The sequence below is a fragment of the Mauremys mutica genome, chromosome 5, assembly GCF_020497125.1.
Source record: "Mauremys mutica isolate MM-2020 ecotype Southern chromosome 5, ASM2049712v1, whole genome shotgun sequence".
In the NCBI taxonomy this organism is placed as follows: domain Eukaryota; kingdom Metazoa; phylum Chordata; order Testudines; family Geoemydidae; genus Mauremys; species Mauremys mutica.
Window position 1 is genome coordinate 24,910,321 of NC_059076.1, and position 25,703 is coordinate 24,936,023.

The 25,703-nt window shown below is 43.6% G+C and overlaps 1 protein-coding gene across 1 annotated transcript; it reads right to left on the minus strand.

The window, feature by feature from the left end:
• Positions 1-391: 391 nt before the first annotated feature.
• On the minus strand, positions 392-25,703 carry PPM1K (protein phosphatase, Mg2+/Mn2+ dependent 1K). Its single transcript, XM_045019314.1, has 7 exons — positions 25,608-25,703; positions 18,779-19,297; positions 17,686-17,786; positions 8,691-8,856; positions 8,012-8,156; positions 6,761-6,895; positions 392-6,297 (listed from the first exon to the last, which is right to left on the minus strand). Exons 2-7 carry the CDS (start codon positions 19,216-19,218, stop codon positions 6,166-6,168), a joined length of 1,119 nt encoding a protein of 372 aa, XP_044875249.1. The 5' UTR covers positions 19,219-19,297; positions 25,608-25,703; the 3' UTR covers positions 392-6,165.

The window sequence follows — 25,703 nt, forward strand, 5'->3', positions numbered from 1 at the left end:
TATTGAAACCACCTCCTGAAGAGGTGCGCCTATACTCATTCAAACTGGATTCTCCAAGGACCACCAGACAGAGAGAGGATTTGTGGATAAACACCCTGAGTTTAAACTGTCTCTGGGCCGCCTTTCTGATCCAGCAAACCGACGGGACTTCTGGTCCAAGGTGGACACAATCCTTGCCTTCCATTCAAGAGCGCAACCTCAAATATAACAATGAGATGGCAAACCAGCCTGTTTCATACTATTAGGTATGACAAAAGTAAAACCCACGCTTTCTTCTTGTCACCAACACAGCTGATGGAGAGAAGTCAAGGAAAGACCAGGGAGAACAGTAAAAATGTGAATACCACCCACATGATCACAAAATGTTGGGGGAAGAAAAAATAGACAGCTCTTGACGCAAAAACTTTATTAAAAGATCCTTTAAGCATTCATATTTAGCCTGTTCACATTGTACAGCTGCTTCGTTAAAAACACATGTTAAAAAACAGAACATTCATTTCAAATTAAGTAGTAGATGAATTATGGATTTTGATTACACCAAATATGTACATCGAACCATGGAGAATCTAAGTAGTCCCAAGGCAAACTATGTAACAAGTTTACACAATTGTACTTTTGCATTTATAGAGTTATGACATGCAAAGTTGCCACACTGAAAACAAGGTAAAGAGGAAACCTTGTAGCTGCCTCTGTGCTGAGGCATAGCAGCTTCAGCAGCAAGGAACACACCTGTACAGTGGATATACAGTACATTCAGCTAGTTGGATAAATGACCTATTTATCTAACTATCGGTGACAAACAGTTTGTCAAAGATGAAGAACTAATCTTCGTTATTCCATTTTATTGATATAAATTATTTTCTAGTTCTGTATTAACTGGAAAAATCAAAAGCCTTTAATTATAGCATTTCCATCTACCAAAAGACAGAGGGTGGAATCCTGACCCTACAGAAGTGAGTGGGAGTTTTGCCATTGACTTCAGTAGGGCTAGGATTTCACCCAGACCTTATTTTCCCCAAACACATAATAAGCAGCAACTTCAGTACTTTGTTTCCCCCACCACCATTACTTTGACCACAAATTTTACTCCATGATTATTCACAGATTCATACATTTTAAGGTCAGAAGGGATTGTTACGATCAACTAGTCTGACCTGTATTTCACAGACCATGGAACTTCACCCAACTTCTGCATCAAGCCCATAACTTCTGTGTGAGCCAGAGCATTCTCTTTTAGAAAGATCTCCAGACATGATTTAAACACTGCAAGTGAGGGAGAATTCACCACATCCCTAGCTAAGAATCAGCATTTCATTCTCCACTTAGTTGGAGGAGAAAGAACAGTAGCTTGGATTACTCTTGTGACTTCACTACTCAGCTTCTCCAAAGATCTTGCCAAGGTCCTCCAGCAAAGAGAGAAGAGTGAGGCAAACAGAACTCTCCTAATCTTCATAGTAAAAATAAATCACTACGTGTATAATTTTTAAAATACTGAAACAGTCTTTCTGCATCCTAAGGGCTAGATTGTGATACACTTAGTCACAAGGAGTAGCACCCTACTCTACTGAAATTGTTTTCAGCCCTATTTAACATGCATACGTGCATCAAAATTGGGCCCAGACAACCAGTGAAGAGCAAAACAATCCTCTGCTTTGCAGTTCACCTCTAAGAGACAGTTTAGTTTGTAATACAAAAGCAACCTCCTGTCCGTTGATATAATAGATGAAAATGAGGTAAAAACACCAGAGATTCCATTTAATTCAGTTCACAAAACGTTTGGGTATATATAGTTAGTGCTGCACTACAAGCCTCTTACAATAGGCAACTGCTGTCATAAAAGGCCACTGTAACTACAGTGGCACAGATTTTCAGATCAATTTTGTTCCTACATTTTAAAAGATCCCTTCTATTAGGCCACAGATTTTTGCTGGTCCCTTGGGGCTTAAGACCAGTTTCTCTGTGTACGTGTTAGGAGCTGCCAGAGACAGCAGGAGGCTGACAGACTAGAATGTATTGTTTTAAAACGCGTCTTGGACGTAGAGAAACACCTGAGTCTGACTTGGACACCTTGATATTCCACATAAGCAGATAGCTGGCTAAAAGATAGAAGGAGACTGTTAATTTGATCCCTATACACTATCAGAATGCACCTCTTCCTTCCCTCTGACAGGCTCTAAGCCCCTCTACACCACACATTCTGTAGAGCTTTATCATATCCCCTTCTTGACTATTTCCTTCCCAACATGGTAAGAAATTATTAAGTCTTTCTCTATGAGAGGACAGCCCGACAACAGACTCAACAATCTCCAATTCACTATAAAACTAGGTGACAGGCTATAGGACAGTGATGTAGCAAAACCCTAAGGAACCTAAACTCACATTCCACTTGAAATATTGTTAGGGGTCATACTTAAACCCCATCTTCAAGCTACTCTTTGAGTTACTCGCCTATTAACTGTCGCACAGACGCTCTAGGTACGGTATTATTCATTACCCACCAGCCATTCGATAGAGGGGTTCAGCTCAGAAAGTGGCCAGCACTACTCCAATTTGAGCATATTAGAAAACTAACAAAAACCGGAACTAAATACATCGAACATGTGCTACTAAAAGCCTACGTCTCTGAGGTGCCTTCAGACCGGATACATGGGTAATGGACCACACGAAAGAGAGGGACTAAGCACCAGCTGGAGTGAGGCAAAATGTCGATGGACCTTCTGCAAAACTCTTCCCAAACAGTTCTGCTAATGCACATCTCTCATTTGGTGCCTGCGCCACCACCCCAGCTGCTCCACTCCCAGGCCTCTCCTGAAAACAAACTGCTACTTGTACCAAGGCAAGGATGGTTCTGTCATGTGGTTAAACATTCACTAGGGAGTAAGTGGAAATCATCAGATTTGTATCGTTACCAAGGCTGCAGTTGTCGCAGGAGAAAAGCTAGTAGTACTGCACACTGCAGCACTTTGTTCTCTTTTCACCACTTTATCAGCAGTGGCATGCATTCACAAAGCAGCTCTCAGACATACACTGTGAGTGGAGGCTATTGTAGTACCCATAGAAAGATGTGGCCTATCTGTGTATTATGGATCTAGGATACTCAACAAACGACTTTAGCCGGAGTCCTGTGGTTAGTTTCTCTATACATGCAATAGCCACTTTGAAAGCCTTGCTCTCAGGCCTACACATTTAAAGTTCTGAAATAAACCGCTGAGTCCCAGAAGTGCACAAAGAGACGCAGAGTGGAAAGATGGCCCCACTGAAGGCAATGACAAAGCTCCCACTGACTTCAGCGGGGCCAGTTCACCCTAAATGCTCAAGGGAAGAAGTGTTTTGTCAACATCAAATACAGACCCAACCCACGTTTATTGGGGAATCAATTTGTTCCAGACTGAGAACCTGTTCTTACTCCCACTACTGGCAACTCAGGAGAAGCAGGGCTGGGCCCAGGACTTCGGACACAAACCCGTAACCCAAAGCAAAAATCTTACGCCAAACCCTCAGCAATGGGAGCTGGGGGAAGGGAGGGATTATAATTGTAAAACACTAATATACACCCATTCCAGTGAGCTATGCAATAGCATTGGATATAATATATATATTTACAAATATTGTTTCACAAACTCTTTACTTATAAAAGCAATATAAATATTATTTACACCATATAATACACTGCATAATGAGACAAGCAGGACACTTTCTGTATGCAAAGCACTTCAGTACAATATTAAGCATAGTTGCCTAAAGGATGCTCATGCATCTTTAAATATATGCAAACAGAAACATCTGGAATGGCTGTACAAGTTTGAGCCTGGGCACAGGAAGGGTTAGGGTTAAAGTAACAGAGTGTCAAGATTCACATTGTAATAAGTGTTTGACCAGGCAGCTCAGCAGAATTTTCCCTCAGGTGATTTATTTCATTTTAAAATCTTTCTTGCCAGAAACAGGTCCAATGTGAAAAATATGATGGCAAAACTAATGAGAACTCAACTCCAATTTCACTCTTCCTGATTTTACTTACACTGGTGTCTAACTAGTGTAACTCTGTTGATGTCAGGAGAGTTGTGCAGCTGATTTACAATGGAGTAAGTGAGAACAGAACTGGGTGCTCTCGGACAGATCTTTAGCTGGCCTGAACTGGGGCCTTTCACAGAAGTCAACAGAATCTGGCCGTTTGTGCCTAATTTGACACTGACTCCCATATTCCCCTTCCACATTAAAAAAAATGGAAGAGGAAAAAAGAAAGAGATGCTGTCAACTTGAAATAAATAAATAATATTTCTGTCTGAAAATCTGGCAGCTACTGTTATTACAAGCAATACCCAAGGCTAAAAAAGGCTAAAAAATGAGTTAAAAACAAAAGAAGCGTCTTTCTTCCTGTGGTGGGGTGTCTATCCCACACTGGCATGAAAGGGGTTAACCCCAGGAGGGAGCAGTGGAGGGGAGGCCTCCGAGCGGCCTAGAGTGGCTGAACGGACTGCAACCAATCGGAGAGGGGTTGCAGGGAGCAACCAATCCGGGCTCAGCAGGGCTCATGTAAAAGAAGCTGCGGGGCAAGATTTGGGCAGTCATGGCCTGGAGCTCCAGGGGTAAGGACTGGGTTCCTAGCAGCTAAAAGAGGCGTTAGCACCATGGACAGAGCAGCTGCTGGCAGGGACCGGAGTGAGGGAGCACCTAGCTGGCTGCTGGGACTGAGTAGCAGGGCCCTGAAGTAAAGGTGAACAAGGTGCTGGGGCTGCGGGGAAGTGGCCCAGGGAAATGTACTGAACAGTCAGAGGGGACCCAGCAAGTGGCTGCCAACTACAGGGTCCCTGGGTTGGCACCTGGAGTAGTGGATGGGTCTGGGTTCCCCACATTTGCCACTGATGGAAATGGGTGGACGAATGGGCTGCAAGGTACTGGCTCCCGGAAGGGGAAAACACAGGCAGGGACAGGGCTGGAGGGCCAAGAATGAAGAGGTCGTGGCAGTTCCTGGAGAGGCTGCCAGCCGAAGTGGGACAGAGTGACGGGGTGCAAACCGCGGACGGGGGATGTCATCCTTGAGCTAATCCCCACAGTGATCAGGAGGAGGTACCAGTTCAGCGCCTCAGGACACTCCCCTTTTTCCAGTTTACTTTGTGCACTTGATGGCATCCTGTACACAGTCAACTAACAGCTGGCTTTTCTGGAGAGCACAAAAGCCCTTACTCATTTTTTAAAAGAATTAAAACATTCCTGTTGCACTGTTTCCAGGGAGCTCAACTAGCAAATGGAATAGTTAGAAATTAAATCATTAAGAAATGGAATTCAAATTTACAGTGCCCCTTAATTTGAAAAATACGCAGCTTTTTGCACCCCTGTAGACCAGCTTCATGTTTTTCTCAGTGAAATTGTGCCAGGGGTTTACAAAGAGGACTGCAATGTGGCCTCCAAATCCCACATTGGCCAGAGACGTAGGACAGCAGAGACCTCACAAACTCCAGGCCATTGTAGGGAATCCCCTCTGCCCCCAGTGGCAGCATATCTGCCTTGGCTGCCATGCATGTTTGGCTCCTGGCCTGCACACATGCTTCGACTTGCAGAGCGTGGAGGTCAAGATATTGTTCTGCTTAGCAGCATTAATTTAGACAGGACTTTGGGGCTAAACTTACACTAATGTGTCAGAGGAGTTTGCTGCATAGAATAACCTCTTCCTGAATCCTCTCTAGCCGAGCCACTATTTTTCACATGCTTCTCCTGAAGCGCAGAAGGACTTTTTTGGTGGCTGTGACACAGTGGAAGACAAAACAGGCACCTTTTGTCTCCTCATGATTACGTGTTTGGGTGTTTTGTGCACAGGGGGGAGCACAGGGCTCAGTCTATCCAGCGTATCAATCTTTCACAGAGAACTAGATAAATCAGTCACAACAAAACATGTATTGATTACTGCCCTGCACCTAGTCCATCTGCACAAGACTACCCATCATCTTCTGGGATTGGAAACAAAAAAAGTCAGTAAAATGAACACCTGCCTAAAATCTGAAAACATCAATTAAAATGGGACATGTGCATGATTAGGGTTTGTTACCCAGAAAGCAGTAAGCTTACTACTTTGTACAATAGTGGGAGAAAAATAAATGGGCAAGATGTGTTCTCCTGTAGCATGCGACATACAGGTTATTGCACAGTAAATCTGATTCCAGCAGGTCCTCATGCCCACCTTCCGCTCGAGGCAAAGCTGCGGCTGAATGAGAAGTTGACCTCTGAGTTTTTGTATTTTCCCCACGCTCCAAATGGTACTATGACAGCAGTGCTGTTATCTTCAGTACCATACAGTATCGCCTGAGAAGAGAAATAAATCATTAGAAGAGATAAGTATTATTATGAAAGTACTATTTATCTGTGAGATTGAAATGTTTTACAAAGGAAGGCGAGTATCCAGCCCCACAGATCTAAGAGACCCCGGGCCTCCAGAGAGCCTCTGTCTCCAGCACCTGTCTCCTCCCAGCTCCTGGCAGATTCACTGAAGCAATTCTGCCAGGGGCTCCCACCCCCGAGGTGCGGTGATGCCTGGAACCCCAGGTGTCACCCCCAACTTTAGCCTGTGTTTGGGGGGAAAAAAACACATTTCTTAAATATTCAATCCCACTTCAATTGGTGCCAATTTGCTGCCATAATATCATCTATGCATTGCAACGGATCTGTCAGTCTGAGCATATTCAGCATTGCACACTCTATTCCCTGCTAAACTGCATTGTCCCTGCATCATCAACAGAGCACTAGTTAAGCCCAAAGCCAAACATACCTGCTCAGTCACAACATGGGCTGCTTCCGGGGGATCGTGGCACTGGTTAATAAAGTCACATATCTCTTGACTGTTCACAATGAAGTTAATGCCATCTGTAGTAAGGACCAGGAAGCTATCGCTTGCATGATGCAACTGTAATTAGACCGCACAATATAAATCATCTTATAAATAAATCATTGCAGGGCAGAACAGTTCTACTTTTTTTCCTTTGTTACAACAGACTTTTCCTGTTGTTGCTGCATGTCCCTCCATTTTCTACATGGGTGATACCAACAGCACCAAAACTCTTAACTATGTCACCACATTGCTTTAAAGCCCTGGCACACAAAACAGTCAAGAGAGCCATATTCCAAACATCATGAGGAAATCACTTGAGGGTGCTGCCAATGCTTGGTAAGAACCCTGTCCTGGGTTCAATACACTGAGGCCAAAAGCCCGGCAGCTCGGTGTATTACCCAGTTACCAATGAACAACCTCAGTTATTACAGATTTTAAGGCAAGAAAGGACCATTATGATAATCTAGTCTGGTCTAATAGGGAAGTGTGCTCTGCCCTCGCTCTGGCAACTGCCCTAAGAACAGCATCTATATTGGCCCACCTCGAATATGACCCCCTCAGCTTCTGACTCTTACCACCAGGAGGTGAGGGAGGAGATACTGAGAAGATTAAGTTTAGGTGAGGATAGAAAGGTGGGGAGGAGGGGGCAGAAACTGAGAAAGCCGTTTAATTGATTTTGAGACGCTAACTCATTTTTCCTCATATGCTGAACAACTGTGGAGCCCCAATAAAATGTGTCACTGACACATCTCCTGTATTTCCCCCCTCAGAGGTGTGCAAAACACACACGTCTGCTATTTTTTAAAATTATTTAAATTCTGGACCAACCTGTGAAAATCAACATGTCAACCCCACTGCTGAGGTGACACTTGTCTTTCGGCATATAACTAGTTTCAACAAAACACAACACTCATGACAGTTAACAGATGGCTGTCATGCTTTTATTCCCTCCCCCACCACACACACACACACACAACCACGCTATTTAAAATCAACATTTATTACTGGGGCCAGATGCTGTTCAGTGTCAGGCTGGAATGACCCCCCCTGACTACAGCATAAATGAGATCAGAACTTGGCCCACAGTCAGACTAAAGGTCCCAGCGGCATTCTGACTGCTAGACACACATGCTGTGCACACTACAGGCTCCAAAGGCTCAGGTTCAATGTCCCCTATTAATCCCCTCTTACCTGAACCCTTTTAGTTTCTGGCTCTGCTGTTACTCCACTGGTTTTAAGATCCAAATCTCCTATACTCCGTGTCATTGCAAGTCTACCATTCACATGGGGCTGACCCACACTGTTCCACGCTATAAAGCCACCACATTTCCTTATCCTGTCCAAAACACAAAATAGAAGAAGGAAAATATGAAATAAAGCTCAGACCAACAATAAAAGGTGAAAAATTCCTGCCAGTGTCTTTAGCTTGGATTATACCATGCAGAGGGATGGGAAGGATATGGAGGCCCAACCCAGAGACATTCACAGAGGTCAGACTTCTATTCTGAAGGACTTCAGGAGGGGATATGGTTTAGGAGGCTGAGTACTGGGCAAGGAACATGAGCACGAGTTCTAATTTTGGCTCTATCTCTGTGTCCTTGGAGAAGTCACTTAACCTTCCAGCCTCAGTTCTGCACCCATCTCTAGAGAGGAATGTTGTGAGGATGAGTTTCAAGATGTAAAGTGCTTTGGGCCAGATCCCCAGACCCAGTAAATCTACCTAGTGCCATTGACCTCAGAGGAGCTGCACTGATTTACACCAGCTGATCCTATTTATTTAGTTTGATTCCCTTTTACTCAGAACAAAATTAGCCAAGAGAGTTTGACCAAGGCTGTCCCAAGTGATGTTATTAGCATAACTGAGCTGTACCTTTCCTTCTCGTCCTTCCTTTCTGGAGTATGATCAATGGTGAGTTTTAGGGCCTTTCCCTTTCGACACAATAGTGCACGACTGTCCCCGACACTGGCCACAACCAGTTCAATACCATCTCGCAGCAGGGCCACTGTTGCAGTGGTCCCAGCGTTCAGCAGGGTTGCTACAAACATCACATAAAAGAGAGAAGTTTTAAGACTGTCCAGCAGCGTTGCTGCATTTATAACAGAACAATGGTTTTAATGGTCAAAAACATGTGTGGTCTAAATTACGCAGTCACTAGATTTAAGTTGCAACTAAAGCTATGAAAATAATGGACAGTGGGGGGGGGAACATGCATGGGAGGGGGAGGTAAAGGTGTTCTGTGCAACAACATGGCTCCATGCAAAGATTGCAAACGTGATAAATAGGTGTCGGGGGGATGCTGCTCTTTGGGTCTGTGGCAAGTATATTTTCTATTCCAGTACCTCAGCTTTAGATATTGGAATGTACTTGGGTGATTTACATGGGAAACAGTCAGGATAAATCCCACTGCGGAGCTTTCCTCCTGTAGATGCACGTGGGTAATTCAGCAATGCTAATGAGAGTTGGGTGTATGCTTTGAAAGAAGAGACATTTTACATCTCCTTCCTAGCCCCAGGCTCCAGGTCCTGTCAGAGTCGCTATGATCTGACCATTTCCCTCCCTCTGCCAACAGGCCAATGTTGCATCCAGTATTTTCCTAGCTGTGCAGGAGACGACTCCCTTCTGAGCTCTCCGTGCCACTCAATTTGTTGGAAGGGCCCCTGACTAGAGACCAGATGTGCTCCAGACCTGATTCTGCCCTGCCTGGCACCCTGTGCAGTAATCCATACTGGTGCAAAGCAGCTGGGAATGCTACTAAATCACAGTCCACCAACTGCCTTGGTGGTGGCCTTTTACCCAGGTATAAATTAACTACACAAAGTGCAATGGAGTGCAAGACAGGTCCTCCACTGCCTTCCCCCCCTTCCACTATCCCTTGTGGGTTGAACAACATGCTCGGAGCTGGGGGGTTGTTTTTTTTTATTAGAATGGATTAGCTAATGCAATTATATTTAGGGATTCTGGTTTCAAATACTCATTTGCTTTAACATCCTTGGGAAAAATCATTTTGGTAGGTTAATATGAATTGTGACTGCACCAGTTTGAGCACAGACCAGTTGTTTCATTAGCAATGAAGTAAATCCCCAAAGCTAAAAGAATTACTTTCTTTTTTTTAAAAGAACAGCTCCTCCTTTATTGCTAGAGCACACAGCGTATGCAACTATGACAGAGAGAGAGCTGCTTCACATGCTTCTGCGGTGAGCTACTGCAGAGGAAAGCATGGGCAGGAAGAGGTACAGCCTAGAATTTACTGCAGATGTGAATTCAGTTGAAAGACCGCTTGGGACCAGGCATTATTCTGGGTTTTTCTTTTCAACTGTTAGTTTTTAAAAACAGATTTTAAAAATTACAGCCGGTATTTTGTTGGTTTAAGCTAGAAATCCAAATCCCCATTTATATTCCTCTATTTCCAAATGAGAAAGTAATAATAATTGAAGATATTCCTGCAACCACTCCTTTTCCTTAAAGAATATGGACTTCAGTCTTGCCCACACCTATTCACAGTCTAACTGTGCATCTGGGGATTGACTGACTGGGGGCGTCACAAGGAGCTGGCAAATCCATCTTTGTGAGACTCAGGGATTCTACCCTGCCAGGGCAATCTCCAGTTGCCCCATTAGGTCCCAAACCAATTAATGCATTATGGGTCTGGTCCTGATGGATACTAAGCACCTACTAACTCTCATTGTGGTCAATGAGAGTTGCAGATTTCAGCACATTCCATAGTCAGCCTGTGTCATATTTACAGAGCATGATTTTCAGATGCGTTGACCACTGGCAGCTCCAGTCAACATCCACTGGAACTGTGGGCGCTCAGCACCTCTGAAGGAGTTAAGACTTGTAACGTGTGTGGGAGGAATTTTTCATGTGGGCAAGGTTTAAAGATGCATTGAGCCTTGTTGTAGAGTGAAAACAGTGTGAGTTGACAAATGAAAAAATAAAGCAAATCCATAAAACAGTCTAAACTAGACCGTCAGTACTATTAAAACAGGTATTACCACTGCACTGAAGTCTCCTGGTTCAATAAGTCTCTATCAATTATGTCCTCAAACAAAGTATCCATCATTATACGTCTCAACCAACTCCACTGTAATTTGTATCAGTCTTTGATTATTTTGGGGCTCAGATACAGGAAGCAAAACCAGATTTTTCCAGCCACTAAGCTGGCTGTAGCTTTTAATTTTTTTAATGAAGTGTTTGCATTTTATTTCCAACTTTAGAAGGCCACACAAGAATTAGTGTGCTGCAGGCCCACTCTGAAACATGCTTAAAAATACGCCATTAAAATTTAGCAGTGAAATCAGATATTTTAGTAAAGCCAGCAAAATACCTGTTTTAACCAGACAGTTAAAGCAAAGTGAAATGAAAAGCCTACATAAAACTATCTTTAATTCATGCTAAATGTATTTTGTTTAGAAATTAAAAACTAATGAGGAGTTGCCACTAGCCTCTGATATCATTCCTTGCGTTTGGAACTGTAATGCCAAGTATCAAATGCTATATTCTAGAAGGCATACAAGAGAATTATTGCACAAGTTATCAAATTTCTCTTGCGACTCTTTAAATATTTGGGGATGTGCCTCAACTCTTTAAGGCACAGCAAACACACACATCCCAAATACTCTTGAGTATTTAAAAAAAAATCAAATCAACCTTCAGTACCAATTCTAGGGGTATTACTGAAGAGCCAGACATATGTATGGCAAAGCTGTAGTAGGTACATAGTAACAGGCACCTTACAAATACCTATAGACCAAACAAAAGCTTAACATCATTGTTTGGAAATATAAGTGCCACTCATGCTCCCTTTGCTGGGCCTGATTCTGCTCTCAGCAACACCACGCATGAAGGTAATACTCAATGTGAGTAAGGGAGGAAGAATCAGGCCCTTATTAAATTAAAGGGGGCTTCAGACTCATTTGGGTCACTAACACAGTTCCAAAATCTAGGAATTGTGAATGTATCAAATTTCTAGTGCTTTACTACTATTGCGTCTAATTTATTTGTTAGCACTTTAAAGATATGCTGCATCAGCACATACATTGGTTTTAACGTTTAAAAAAATTAAAAAGTAAAAAAAGTTTTCACTTTTTCCTAATAATATCACTATAAAACTAAGATCTTTCAATAGGTTCTTAACACTCACTGGACAATTTTTACTGCATGTCATCTCAACTAATGTGACAAAGAGGATGTGGGAACCTTCCAGTAGTCCAGGCTAGGAACCGCCGGACTCCTTCACCTGGGACAAAATTAAGCAGATCTCTCTTTCCACTGAAGCCCAGCATATAGTGTCCAGGGCCTCCAGTTCTAGAGCTGCTGACCAGGTACAGTCTCTGCCACAAATAACACGTACACAGAGGCAAATAGGAAATTCACCCAGGGATTTTGTTCAGACAAAACAAACCTGCAACACGGGGGATGACAGAATAAGAGCTGCAAAGCAAGGGGAAGTATTCACGCTGGGTTTGCCTGCTCTGCTTTTCACAAGTGGTGTGACAGAATAGGGAAGTCTTATGACAATGCATAATGTCCAATTTGACCATGCCTCAGTCTTGTCTAAAGACGTACATGGTCTCAAATAGATTCACTTTTCACAATGATTTTCCTCCTTACACTTTCACTACAGCGGTGTGTCACCTCTGTTGTAGCTTCAGCCTAAACAAAAGCCACAAAGTATTTCTGTAACAGTATTGGGTGACCAAACAAATCAATGGAAAATGCCCAGCCAGCTCATATTTGGCAAAGATAGATGTTCTAAAGAGCATTTCAAGTACAGTCTATGGATCAACCTGATTACAATCTTCATTTCTAAACAAAAAGGTTCCAAGAAACTGACTGCTAAAAATAAACAGCTTTATAGCCATTGGATATAGATTCATGGATCGTCATGACCCTCTGAACACTGAATGTGGATAAAAACTTAAGAAAATATTTAGATTAAGAGTCTTCTAACTTGATTAGATAATAACCAAGTACCATTACCAAGACTCAAACTTTTTAGGTTGATGACTATAATATATACAGCAGCTCTCTCTTTTCCTCAGTGTTGCAGGTTAACATATTTAAAAGAATAGTCATGTTTTTGAATGGTAACTTTAAAAAAAAATTGATTCAGTATTTTATTCTCTTTATAGAAAAAGACCTTCACTATTTGTGCAGCATAATAAGATTTCAAGAGTGCCCCAAACAACACATACAGATACATCAACTAACAACCAACCTTCTTCAATAAAATGGCTATTCTAGATATGAATGGCCAGTGTGATTAGGGTCTGATACAATGAGCACTGAAGTCAATGGAAAAATTCCTATTGTCTTCACTGTGTATTGGACTTGGCTTTCAATAAACTGAAGCAATAGCGTCACCTTACATGGCTGTCCTAGGCCAGGTCAGGAGAGTTGGTGGCAGTGTTTTCATCAAGAAACCTTGGACATACAGCACCAGTCCAAGGTTGAGAATGTGCAAAAATGATCCATCATGAAGGGTCTTCCCTCACATGCTAAATCAGGGTCTCTCAGCTGGCGGCTGGGAGAGCTTCCCTTCAGGGCCAGCAGAATAGTCCAGCTGGGAGGATGCAAGGCAGAGAGAGGCACTGTGGGGACAGGGAAAGCTGCAGGACCCTGGATTTATCCCCAAAGAAACAAGGCCAAAAGAGAAAGTAAAAAAAAAAAAAAAAAAAAAAAAAGCCCCATCGTTAGGAAAGTAACTGGTACTGCTTCAGTTCTTCAAAAAGTTTGTGTTTATTCAGCTCTGGGCCACTGATATGGGGAGAAAAAGGCAGCTTTTTCACATTTTAAGAAATACACGGTCGAGCTATCTAGATCAGAAATGTAACAAACTTTGAAGTTGTACATGCTTGTAGGCAGGGGCAGCTCTAGGAATTTGGCCGCCCCAAGCACGCCGGTCCCGCGGCTCCGGGGGACTTCTTGGAGACGTGCGTGCGGATGGTCCACTGCTCCCGTGGCTCCGGTGGAGCATCCACAGGCACGCCTGCGGGAGGTCCACCGGAGCCGTGGGACCAGCGGATCCTCCGCAGTCATGCCTGCGGGAGGTCCACCGGGTCCGCTGGTCCCACGGCTCCGGTGGACCTCCCGCAGGCATGACTGCGGAAGGTCCGCCGGAGCCGCCTGCCGGCAAAATGCCACCCCAAGCGCATGCTTGGCGCGCTGGGGTCTAGAGCTGGCCCTGCTTGTAGGGAACATGGTCGTTGATCCAAATTAGTGGGAGAAGGAGCTTGTTGCATTAATTGCACTTTGCTCTGAACCGAAATTTACAAAGGATAAAATCTTCGCAAGATTCAAAAAGGGACTGGACATGTACACGGATAGTAAGAACCTCCAGTTATAACAGTTAATGCGAGCATACATTTTTGAAAGAGTTATTAAACCTTCAGGGTTTAAGCCAAACTCTGTTAGGGATTAGAGGGAGCCTTAACGGGGAGGGCAGATTATCCTGCATGTGCTGACTGTGAGGTTTCTATGCCTTCCTCTGAAAAATCTGGTACTGCCCCAGTCAGAGACAGGATACTGGACTAGATGGACCACAGTCCAGTATGGCAAATCCTGTGTTTCCTAAAGAGCCCATAAAACCCATCAGTCTATGTGCTGCACAGAAGACACAGCACTGTAGTGTTGAATGTGTAGCTTTTTTTACACTGGAAATTTGATGTAAGCGTTACTTTATATATTTTTTAAAATATTTTAGTACTGGAAGGAGTGATTTAAAAATAAGGACCACAGTTCCTTGAAGAATGCACAAATTGTTCAATTTCTGCCATAATTAAGTAGATCGTCTTTTTAAACAGCAACTTAAAAAACTCCATCTTCCCCAGATTATCTACTGTTTTAGTGACAGAGATTTGCCCAGTGAGGCCCAGATCCTGCAAACATTCATATATATATATATATATATATATATATATTTTAAGTGTGTGTAGTTCCATTGACTAGTTTGCAGGTGTTAGCAGTATCAAGGCCTCCAGCATCCTAAAAATCCACTGTACTTTAAAAAAAAAAAAAATTAGAGGTACAGACCACCAGCCCAAGGAATCAACAGATGGAGTCACCTATCAGAAACATTTAATTGAACTATTGTCTTCCAATACCCAGCATGAGGGAGGATTTAAATATGAAGACCTGGCTTGGGTGCCATCACACATGTCTTGACCAGCCAGTATTCCAGGACCATTGTTTCCAAGAGACTTTGGTGACACTCTTGACTCTATCACATCTAGAATAGCCAAAAATAATCTGCAGCTTTGCTAACCAACTGTCCCGACAGTGCAGTTAAGTTGCATGTATCCTCATCAGAAAAACAGTTCAATTTTATTTAACGTTTCAAACAAAAACAGTCTAAAAAATATTTACAGTTTTCAACACCACACATGCAAAGAGTTAATTACATGAATAAACTGGTATCTGTCTATGTCTTTACATCCCATTACTCCACTCCTTTATGGCCTGCTTTCAGGGACTGCTCAGCACCTGGCAAAGAGTGCTGAGGGCCTTCAGCTCCTCCTAGCTTCTACAACAACTTGAGGGCAGTCAATCCCTCAAAGGAGGTACTCAGCACCCTGCAGAATGAAGCCCTTTCACATCTGGATACCACTTCCTGATGACTGTCTCTACAGAGGGGTTCCATGTCCACTGAGAGTAGGACAAGAAGCAATAGACTTAATCTGCAGCAAAGGAGATTTAAGTTAGATATTACGAAAAACTTTCTAACTATAAGGGAAGTTAAAGCTCTGGAATAGGCTTCCAAGAGCGGCTGTGGAATCCCCGTCATTGGAGGTTTTTAAGAACAGGTTGGACAAACACCTGTCAGAGATGGTCTAGATTAGCTTGGTTCTGCCTCAGCACAGGGGCCTGGGCTTTGTAACCTGCTAAACTCCAGCCCTGCATTTTAATGATTCTATGAAATTACTCATGAAAACTAACATACCTCTGCTTAATTTTCATATACGCTTGAGCTGTATTAGTGAAAAGATTTTACCCAGTGTCTCGGCACTGCATTTGTTTAGCTGTTCTCAAAGTTTACCAGCATTAGCATCAGGTTCCTAATAAGTTAATGGGGGCGTTTTCAGAGTAGTGCCTAGTGGTTTAGCCATGCTGCTCCTGTTAAAGATGGTGAAAATTGCAAAGTAAAATCCCAGACAGCATTTTGAAAGCCCACCCTTACTGCACAGCCTGTCGATTACAGAGTCTCTTTAGCTAATTCAATAAGACCTAAGTACTAAATGTTGTAATTATTTTCAGCATAACAAAATCATATTTTAAGTACCATTGTTTTCTCTCATTACACTGTCGTTCTCCTCATGGAGCTGCTGTGAACACGATAAACTTCCATTGAAATGGGTCACTCTAAACAAGCTCTTTTAGGAGCATAGTTTGACAAATAAAACAAGGGGCCTTCAAGATAAGCCATTCCTACGGAAGCACTTTAGATCATTCAGGTGGGTGTGAGGCAGACTCATTCTTACCCCCTCGGTAAAAACTCTAACTTCACAAATTAAAATATGTGACTTAACTCTTCATCTCACTCCCCAAAGTCAGGTTCAAATAACCAGAGGTTACTAAAAGGGTAATGCCAATTATTTTGTATTGCTTCTTCAATCAGGTTAAAAATCACTTTTAAATCAGTAAATACCACCTTAGTTTATTGTTTTTTAAATGGGTCTCTGTTTATCCATTCATGCTGCTTACTTTTTGTACTTCAGTTTGAACAAAAACTGGGTCAGTCAGTTTCACGTTCTAGTTTTCACACACTAGACAACACAGTAAGGTTTGGCTTGCAAACAGCAAAGGGGAACATTTCAATGCAAACCAAGAGCATGTGCTGGCATTTTTTAATGTCAATGGGATCAGCAGTGCAACTAGGGTGACCAGATGTCCCGATTATATAGGGACAGACCCGATTTTGGAGTCTTTTTCTTATATAGGCTCCTATAACCCTCCACCCCTGTCCCGATTTTTCACACTTGCTGTCTGGTCACCCTAAGTGCAACATGGCTGTAAAATGGGCTTAGCCAACCACAGGAGTAGCACCCCATTGTCACAGAGCCCTCTGGTGACACCAACTTCTCAGGGCCAATTTCCCTGTGCTCCTGCAAGCTCCAGATATTCTAACAGCCCCTTGGGCCACTGGCAATCAGCATACACATATGCTAGTGCAATAACTCAGCACACAGCCAGCCCAGGATTTGGGGAATACTAAAATTGCTTAATGCCACCTTTATACACAAGCCGTCCTGAGGCATGCAGCAGGCTGCTTGACATAGCTGAGGATCTGGGGCATACTTTTCCCTACTGACTATGTCCCCTTCTCTTTGTGAAACGTCGCTACATTATTTATTTATTTGTATAGCAGTAGCATCTGTCATATTAATCTCTCTGAACCTAGTTTGTTACTTAATTGCTGCAGCAGAGCCAAGAGGGAACATTTAGACACTGTTTCTTCTAAAACCTACAGAATTAACAGCATTTTTTTTTAAATTGGTGACAGTGAATTTCCCATCATACAGTGTTTACATATATACTAAATATGAACCATTGTAGCGTATAGTACATTTGGTAAATAAGCTATTTGACAGGATAAAAGCTCAGTGGAATGTTTGGCAAAAGTTCAGACTCATATCCGCTCCCCAGATAAATTTCAGAGAGGGTTTTCATATCATTTCATTCTGAAGTGCTCAAGCGTGATTGATGCCAGTTGTTTCATTTGCAAGAAATTCTGAATGCAAATCCTTGTGTTAAATAAAATTGCTTTCAATATCCAACCTATTTTATTAATACAAAACACCTCCGCAGCTATTTCTAAAACCATTTCCCCCACCACTGCAAAGTAGGATACAGTCGTTCTACCTACCATCAACAGATAAGTGAGCATGCCTCGCAAATGCGTTGTCTATTTCTAGAAAAGCTTTGGTCAACACGGTTTCCAAATTCTTCTCCTGAGAAAGGAATTCTCTGGAAACAAAATAAAGACAGGTTCAACTTCTTCCACAAAGATACCTCTCCATCTACAGCAGTTTCCACAGGCTTGTCTTCCCACTACAGAAGTTGAATCACGCTATATCATCCTTTTGAGGTAACAGGAAGCCATTAGCATTCTTCCCTGTCCTCCTGATATAAGGGAATTTGACCTTCAGTACTGGTGATTTTTAATTGTTGCATAATCCTGGCTTATGTAGAAAGTATGCAGCCTTCGTTTAAGCCACTTTAATTATGCAAATGGAGTGGTGCAAGTGGTACACCTTGCACCTGTACTGCAGGCATTGCAACCTGTAACTCCCACATGCTCTTTGCAGGCCCAACCCTGGAGGATGCTGTGCACCTTCAATCCCCAGTGAATTCAATGGGTTTGACTAGACTGGGACTGGTGGGTAAAATCCCACCCTCCCCAGTGCAAAAGATCCATGTAAGGACTGAGACCACTTAAGCCTTGCGTTGTCCCTTTGCACAGGGGAAGTTTCACCATAGGCGAATAGAGGAGGGAAGCACTACCTACCCTCTGTTAATTGCTACGAGTGCCCACAGGACCTGACTTTTCTATACTTCAGAAGGGTAAAAAACAAATTGCTCATCATGGCAATGTCCAATCTCTGACACTGTTCTGGCACCGGGGAATCCTTCTCGACTCCAGAAACAAGAGGCGAACAGTGAGACAGAAGTGCCACCAAGTTTTATATTTCAATGATCAAAATTACGCTATGTGATGGTGGGCAACTCACTTTGTCTCTCTCTGCTGCAGTCCCCTCGTTCTAAACTAGGGATAATCATATTTACCTTCTCCTGCTCTCTGTGTCTTGTCCATTTGAACCGTAAGCTCTCCAGGGCAGGGACTGTGTCTTACTATGTGTTCGTATAGCGCCTTGGACAAGGGGGCCCTAACCTAGTAGACACTAGTAGTAATGCAAATAATAAACCAAATGCCAGGCATCAAACCCTTGCTTACGTACTGAATGTACTTTTCCATGTACTTAGCACAGAAATCAGCTGCTGCAGCCCCGCCATGCCCATCATACACTGCAAAATACAGGACATCATCTGTCAGCTGAGCATAATCAAACCGGTCCTCATTTTCCTTCCGCTTTCCAATCTGGCTTGCGCAGCCCACCTTGGCCAGACTGATTTTGGGAATTGGCTTCCCATACTTTATGCTGGGTGGGAGGAGTATGGGCTCATCAATGCGATTGTCCCAGATACCAAAAGCGTCCCACGTGGCTGGACGCCCACTGCCGTCTGGATCGAAGCGGGAAGCCCTGCGTTCTGTGGTGGAGCTCTGGCACACGGCAGTCAAGCGTTTGTCGTCTTGCAAGAGGAGGGATGTCAGCAGCGCTCTCCTTCTCACTTGATACCCTCCATTTCTAACCAAATTAATTAAAGCAGCTGTTGACATAACTTGATTCCACAGAGCTTTGCAGTGAATGAAAGATCAATATACAGCTTCCGGAATGTCTTCACGGACAACGAGAGAACTGGTCAGGAAACAAGAAATACAGAAAGGGGAAATTCAAGTTATACCACCCAAGAAACATTTTCACCATCGGAGATCATTAATCGTGGACAGCATTGCCCAGAAGCAGCTGGAAAGATCCATCTGCAGGATTCACTGAGAAATAATCTTACTCAGACTAGCCCACAGGTGGGATTTAAATATACAGTATTGCAAATAGCCCAAAACAAGGCATTGGATGATGCATTTCTGCTGATCATTTGCTGCTGACCACCAGCTGTAATAAAATGAACATGACTTTATTGCTTGGTTGCTCAGAGAAAACCATCACAACTCACACAGTAACGTGATGAGAGTGAGCATATTATAAATTACCTCAGATCGTGCAACTGCTGAAAAGCTTGCATTGTTGCTCTATAGGGAAGTAAAGAATATCAGACTAAAATGACACAAAATAGAAATATACAGAGTTCCACTTTTTTATCTAGTTGCCAGCACATGAAATTTGCCAGAACTGGGCATCACGTACTTTTTTCAGGGCCTGATCAATATTTTCCAGAACAGATCAGTTAATTGAATCATAACGCTCCCTCTTCTTCTGGGAGCGACAGTTTTGTATTAATTCATTTAAGAACCCTCTTTAAAGTATTTCTATGAACTCACACACTCTCTTTTCATAGATAACTTTGCCCAAGTACACTCTTAATAATTTTTTCCTCTGGAGTTCTGTGCTACTTGACGTTTAAATTAGATTCCTCAAATAACACAAAGAAAGTTCTCACCTGTTTTCATGTATCTGTTGGTGTCCAGACCACTTCCCAAATCAAACAGAACAGTCATTATCTCAGAATAAATAAAATAATAAATAAAATACCCCAATGATGATTCTGAGAGATAATAAAATGAATGAAAACTGGACAGCTAAAATATATCTGTTACCCATAACACTTTATTTAACTTTATTTAACATAAAGGGATTGAAAACAGACAGGCTCCAGGTAGATTCCATTGAGTAATAATCAAGGCACAAGGATCCACAGAATTACATTAGAGATACTATACATTTGGCCTGTTGCCAACAGTGTGCTGTAATGTCACTAATTATAGGTATATTCTGATCACGCTTTTATCTGCAGCATTTGAAATACTTCTGTATACGGAGATGTGCAAGGTTATTTTTTAAAAATCCTAATCAAAACTCTGCGCTTGCCAAACCTACAATCATAGGAAATTCAATAAGCAGGAATTTTGTTGGAAATAGCTGTACCGTGTGCTTTCTGGTGGTGCACGTTAAACTTGTTCACAGCTCAAAGAAATGAAGGCTGGATGGGCAACCTCCCTCGCTGCGCTTAGCTTATCTTTAATACAATTCTTGGTTGATGAAAGGAATGTTTACTCTTACCATTTGTATAAGTAAGTGATGAAAGTCAAACATGCTGTGAAGTAATTTGTAATAAGCCAATTTAGAGTTGCATTATGGATGATTTTGGCCTAATGTGTAAAAATGGGTAGCTAGATTAGAGATTGTAAAGAATATAGATATTTCAATATTTTAAAGCCAGATGTCCAAATATCTGAAGTTTATTATTCCTCTCCATATAACCCTATACCATCCCATCCTTTCAGTAATATCCTGGGTCACACAGATGGACTATTATTTTCCATTTGTCACCTTCACTCACCTTTTCAGTAGGTTAACATCCTTTTGTACAGCATGAGAAAACTGAAATACAGGAGTGGCTTTGGGATTCACTTCCAAGTGTGGATTTGATGCAAGAGGAACACAAGTGTTCGCTATACTCAGAGCTCACAATACTGCAGCATGAATAAGAGCACTATTCTAACGCTCAAGTAACCATTTAACATTCATTTTCCACCAAATTCATATCTCAAAAGCTAATCCTCCTCCAGATTTGTATAAAACACTGACAACTGGGGGGATAAACAAAAGATACAGGAACGCAAGCTTTATTCTGCCACAGCACATGACTTCAGTGTCACTGTTTACAAGACATGTTTGTTTGTACGTAAAAATACAGCAAGGTTGTTTGGCAATACATGACTGCTGGGAAAAACAAGATGGTTGGACAAGAATAAAGTATTCTTCATGTATCTAAAGTGAAAGCCCACCTCAGATTGCTACAGATAGTAGCCACTCTTTTTAAGTGGAACTCTACATTGATCAGGTAAATTGTACATGTTTGGGTTTATGAAAGTAGTTACCGAATGTAATCTTACGAACATACTATCCAACGAAAATTCCACAATAGGTCTAGCTGTACAAAGACCCTTTCACATGATGACTTTTATTCTTGGAATAGTGGAATTTTTCAGACTGCTACCCAAAGAAATGTGGAGGAGAGAGAGAGAGAGAGTGTGTGTGTGTGTGTGTGCGTATATATATATATATGCCGTCCCCAAAGGGTTAAGACACTGCACAAATATATATGTACAAAGAAGAAAGTGACCTTGCTTTGAGTGTTTGCCAACAGCCACAACAGTGATCAGGACTACCTAGCAACCAAAAGGAAATTGTTGTGTATTTAATATTTATAAGGGAGGAATAAAATATTGTGTGAAAAAAACTGCATTTACCTAGACCCAAAAAAAAAAAAAAAAGCATGAACTACACCTCTACCTCGATATAACACGGTCCTCGGGAGCCAAAAAAGTCTTACCCCGTTATAGGTGAAACCCCGTTAGATCGAACTTGCTTTGATCCACCAGAGTGCGCAGCCCTGCCCCCACCCACGCCCCGGAGTGCTGCTTTACCACGTTATATCCAAATTCGTGCTATATCGGGTGGCGTTATATCGAGGTAGAGGTGTATTACCTTCTTATCCTCTTGCTTATACAATAAATAACAGGCAGAGATTAACTTAAGAAGCTTTACATTTTTACAAAGAAAGAAATGACCAACTTAAATATACATTTCTAGCCTATTTCACATGTACAAATAATCAGCAATTATTTTAGACAGAGTGGTTTTGAGCATTTCAACAAAGCTATTGGTTACACCAGAACAAGTATTTTTAAGCACTCCATATAGCCTTGATCTTCCAAGTGAGAATTCACGTGCTTCAGTTTAAACACATGAAGAGTCCAATTAAAGTCAATGGAACTACTCACATACTCAAAGTTAAGCAGATGCACAGGTGTTTGCAGGATCAGAGCCTTAGTTTTGAGCGGTATCGTCCCCATGGAACAATCAAACCGAGAACTAGGTCATGCCCTAAGGACCCTTCACATGCAGCTCTCTTATCCTATGGAGAAAGGGGAAGGGGAGCTGTCAGTGCAGCAGTCCCCCCCGCTTTGTCCCCACAGGTCCCATGGAGCACTCTCTACATTGGTAAATGGAGATGGGGAGTGACCAGGAGTGGGAGCAGATACAACTGTGCCCCCCACCATCTCTGCGGAGTTCCGCAGGTAGTTAGCAGAGCCAGTGGGGTGGCCTTACCTTTTCCACTGAGCCCCCAGTGCAGTGAGGGAACCAACCTTCCCCTCTGTAAGGACAGCCCTGGGGGAAGCTGACGTTTCCCTGACAGGAGAGCACCACTGGAGACTCAATGTGAGCGAGGAGGGGTGGCCAGGAGGCCAGAGCTGGCATGGAAGCATGCAAATGGCTCTGGCTCCGACTCCTCTGGATCATGCATTCACAGAGAGGACAGCCCACAAGTCCCCAGTGAAACAAGGTAGGGGAAACTCTGCCAGGTTCTCTTCCCCCCCCTTACTCTCTCTCTCAGGCTTACAGTGGGAGGGGGTCATTTGGACCTCATTTATTCCAGCAGGGAGGAATGGCGCAGCCCAACACTGGGGGTAGAGGAAGGAGCTTCTTGCTTGAGCGCCCAACATAGACTCATAGATTCCAAGGCCAATCTGCCCTCTTGTACAACACAGGCCATAGAACTTCCCCAAAATAATTCCTAGAACAGATCTTTTAGAAAAACCTCTGATCTTGATTTAAACATTGCCATGATGAAGAATCCACCACGCTCTCCAGTAAATTGGGGGGAGGGAGGTTCTCAATGCAATACCTCCTTGGGGAACTGCAACATGCTTCCCTTACACAGCCCTGCCTCCTTTCTTGTCTTTTGGGTATGTGGGGCTCTCCTCACCCCATAGAACAGCAGGGCGTCAGCTGGGCCCACAGAAAGAGGAAAGAAGAAAACTAAGGCCTTGTCTGCACTACAGGGGAAATTCGATGTAAGCTACACAATTTGAGTTACGTTAATAGCGTAATTCAAATCGACGTAGCTTAGACCTACTTACTACAGGGTCCACACTACACGACGCCCTCCCTTCGACTCCCCCTACTCTCCTCGATCCGGTGGAGTACAGGAGTCGACGGGAGAGCAATCTGCAGTCGATTTAGCATTGATCGCCACTCGTCGATCTGCCAGTAAGTGTAGACAAGCCCTAACTTTGATTCTCAGATGCTTTTGCTTCTAAACCTGATGTTTCTCAGGGTAGCTTAAATGAAACATGAAACATCTTATTTAAACAATGCCTTTTATTAACTCAAATCTATATTTTTATACCCTTCAGACTGAACAGTTGTGTGGTTTTTTTAATTTAAATGCTACAGTGGAAATTCATGTCCTGAGTCTAAATCCTTTTACAATTCTGAGAAATGGATCCTGGATTACAACTGAGCTGCTCTTAAAAAAAGATGTTTTGTTGCATGAGTAAACAGTGAGGCTATGCCACGCTCCAGGAGAACAGTGATTACCCAGGGAGCCAGCATCAACGACTATATAAAGTTGGAGAGCTATGAGAATTACAGCAATAAAAATAATTGTTCTTCCTACAATGCAGCATGCTTATCTGCAAGGAAGGAGACAAATGAGAGAAAAGCAGGTTTCATTTCCCTTTCCCCTACTACAAATCCAGAAAAATAAAAAACTAATTTTTTTTAATGTCCAAATTTTTCCCCTTTTTGGTGCCATTACTGAGACTTTTTTTGCAGGATGTGGATATTTGGCTCTTTTCTACACAAGGACCGTCAGTAATCACCTTTTGTCAAGTGTCTAATCTAGGGGCAGATACCAAGGGCAGCAGCCAAGTTCTGCTGGCACAGAAACTATGTAGGTTACGAACCAGCATTTACAATCTACTTTCACTGACTCAATAGTGCATCCTTGTTAAATCACCGCTACCTCTTTGCTGGGGGCTAAACCAAATATTATTCTTATATTTCAGCATCAATGCTAGGGCTAGTCCATTATCAAAACCGTTTTCCAAATCTTCAATTGCACTGACTGGAGAATGGTATTGCTATGGGGGGGAGGGTGTGTGGAACCACAGACAGTTGTGATTGACAGTGCAAACCATAAATAAACAGGGCGGGTGGGAATCCGATCCTGGATAGTGGATTGATTTGTTTTTAGAGCCGGGGGCTGTGAGTAGGGGAAGCTACTTTGGCAAACGCGCAAGCCCCAGTGACAAGACCCTACAGGGAAGAGCTGGCAGCGGCAAGGCCTGTGCTCACGACACGGAGCGGACCCACCCCCGGCCCAGCTGCCTTGCTGCAGGGAGGCGGGAACGCGCCCCTATCTCCTGCTATTTCTCCCCCTGCCCATCGTCGGGGTCAGCACAGCAGCGGCGAGATATCAGGAACCTCCCCCTCCGAATTTAGAACTCCCCGGGCCGAGTTCTAGAACCCGCTGGGTTTTACTCCCCGCCGCCGCCGCCGCCTCTCTGCTGGTGCTGCAGGGCAGCGCCATCTGTGCCCGCAGCCAGCGAGGTAACGAATGGACCCGGCCCTTCTCCCCGCCTCCCCTCTCCCACCCCCCGCACCCCCAGGGAGGGGCGATCGGCTCCCAGAACAGCAACCCGCCGCGGCGCGGTGCCTCCGCCACCCCAGTGCACAGCTGGGGAAGCCAGGGCCAGACACGCCGCGCGGCGCGCGCGATGCACGCTCCCTGCAGCAGCGAGATGCTATTTTTCCCCACGCACCAGAGGAGGCGGGCGAGGAGAACTCCCCCATTTATTTTTAAGCGAACAAAAAAGCAGTTAAGGCTGGACCGCGATCGGTCTGTCCGTTCCGCTCACTGCCCGGGGGGCAGAGGCAGCGACATGCATGTAGCGTCCGCACCGCGATCCGCGCCGTGTTAACAGGCAGGGCTCGTGTTACCGCCCGCACTTCGAGGGGCGAGTCTGATGCAATGGCAGTCGGAGGCGTTGTCCCTTTCTCCGAAGCAGCGAGCACCCTAGACCCAGGCAGACTGGGCTGGGTAGGTGCGGCAGCAGGACGAAGCCGCGACAGAGAGAGATTAGAGGAAACTGGGAGGTTCAGAGCCAGGATGGAGGAATAATTTCAGCCCCTCTCTTACCTGGCTGGGACCGCGTTAAGGAAAAGGCTGTTTCGCCCCGTCTTTTCAATGCACCGAACGAAGCCACCGGGACCGACTGATCCTCCTCCCGCAGCC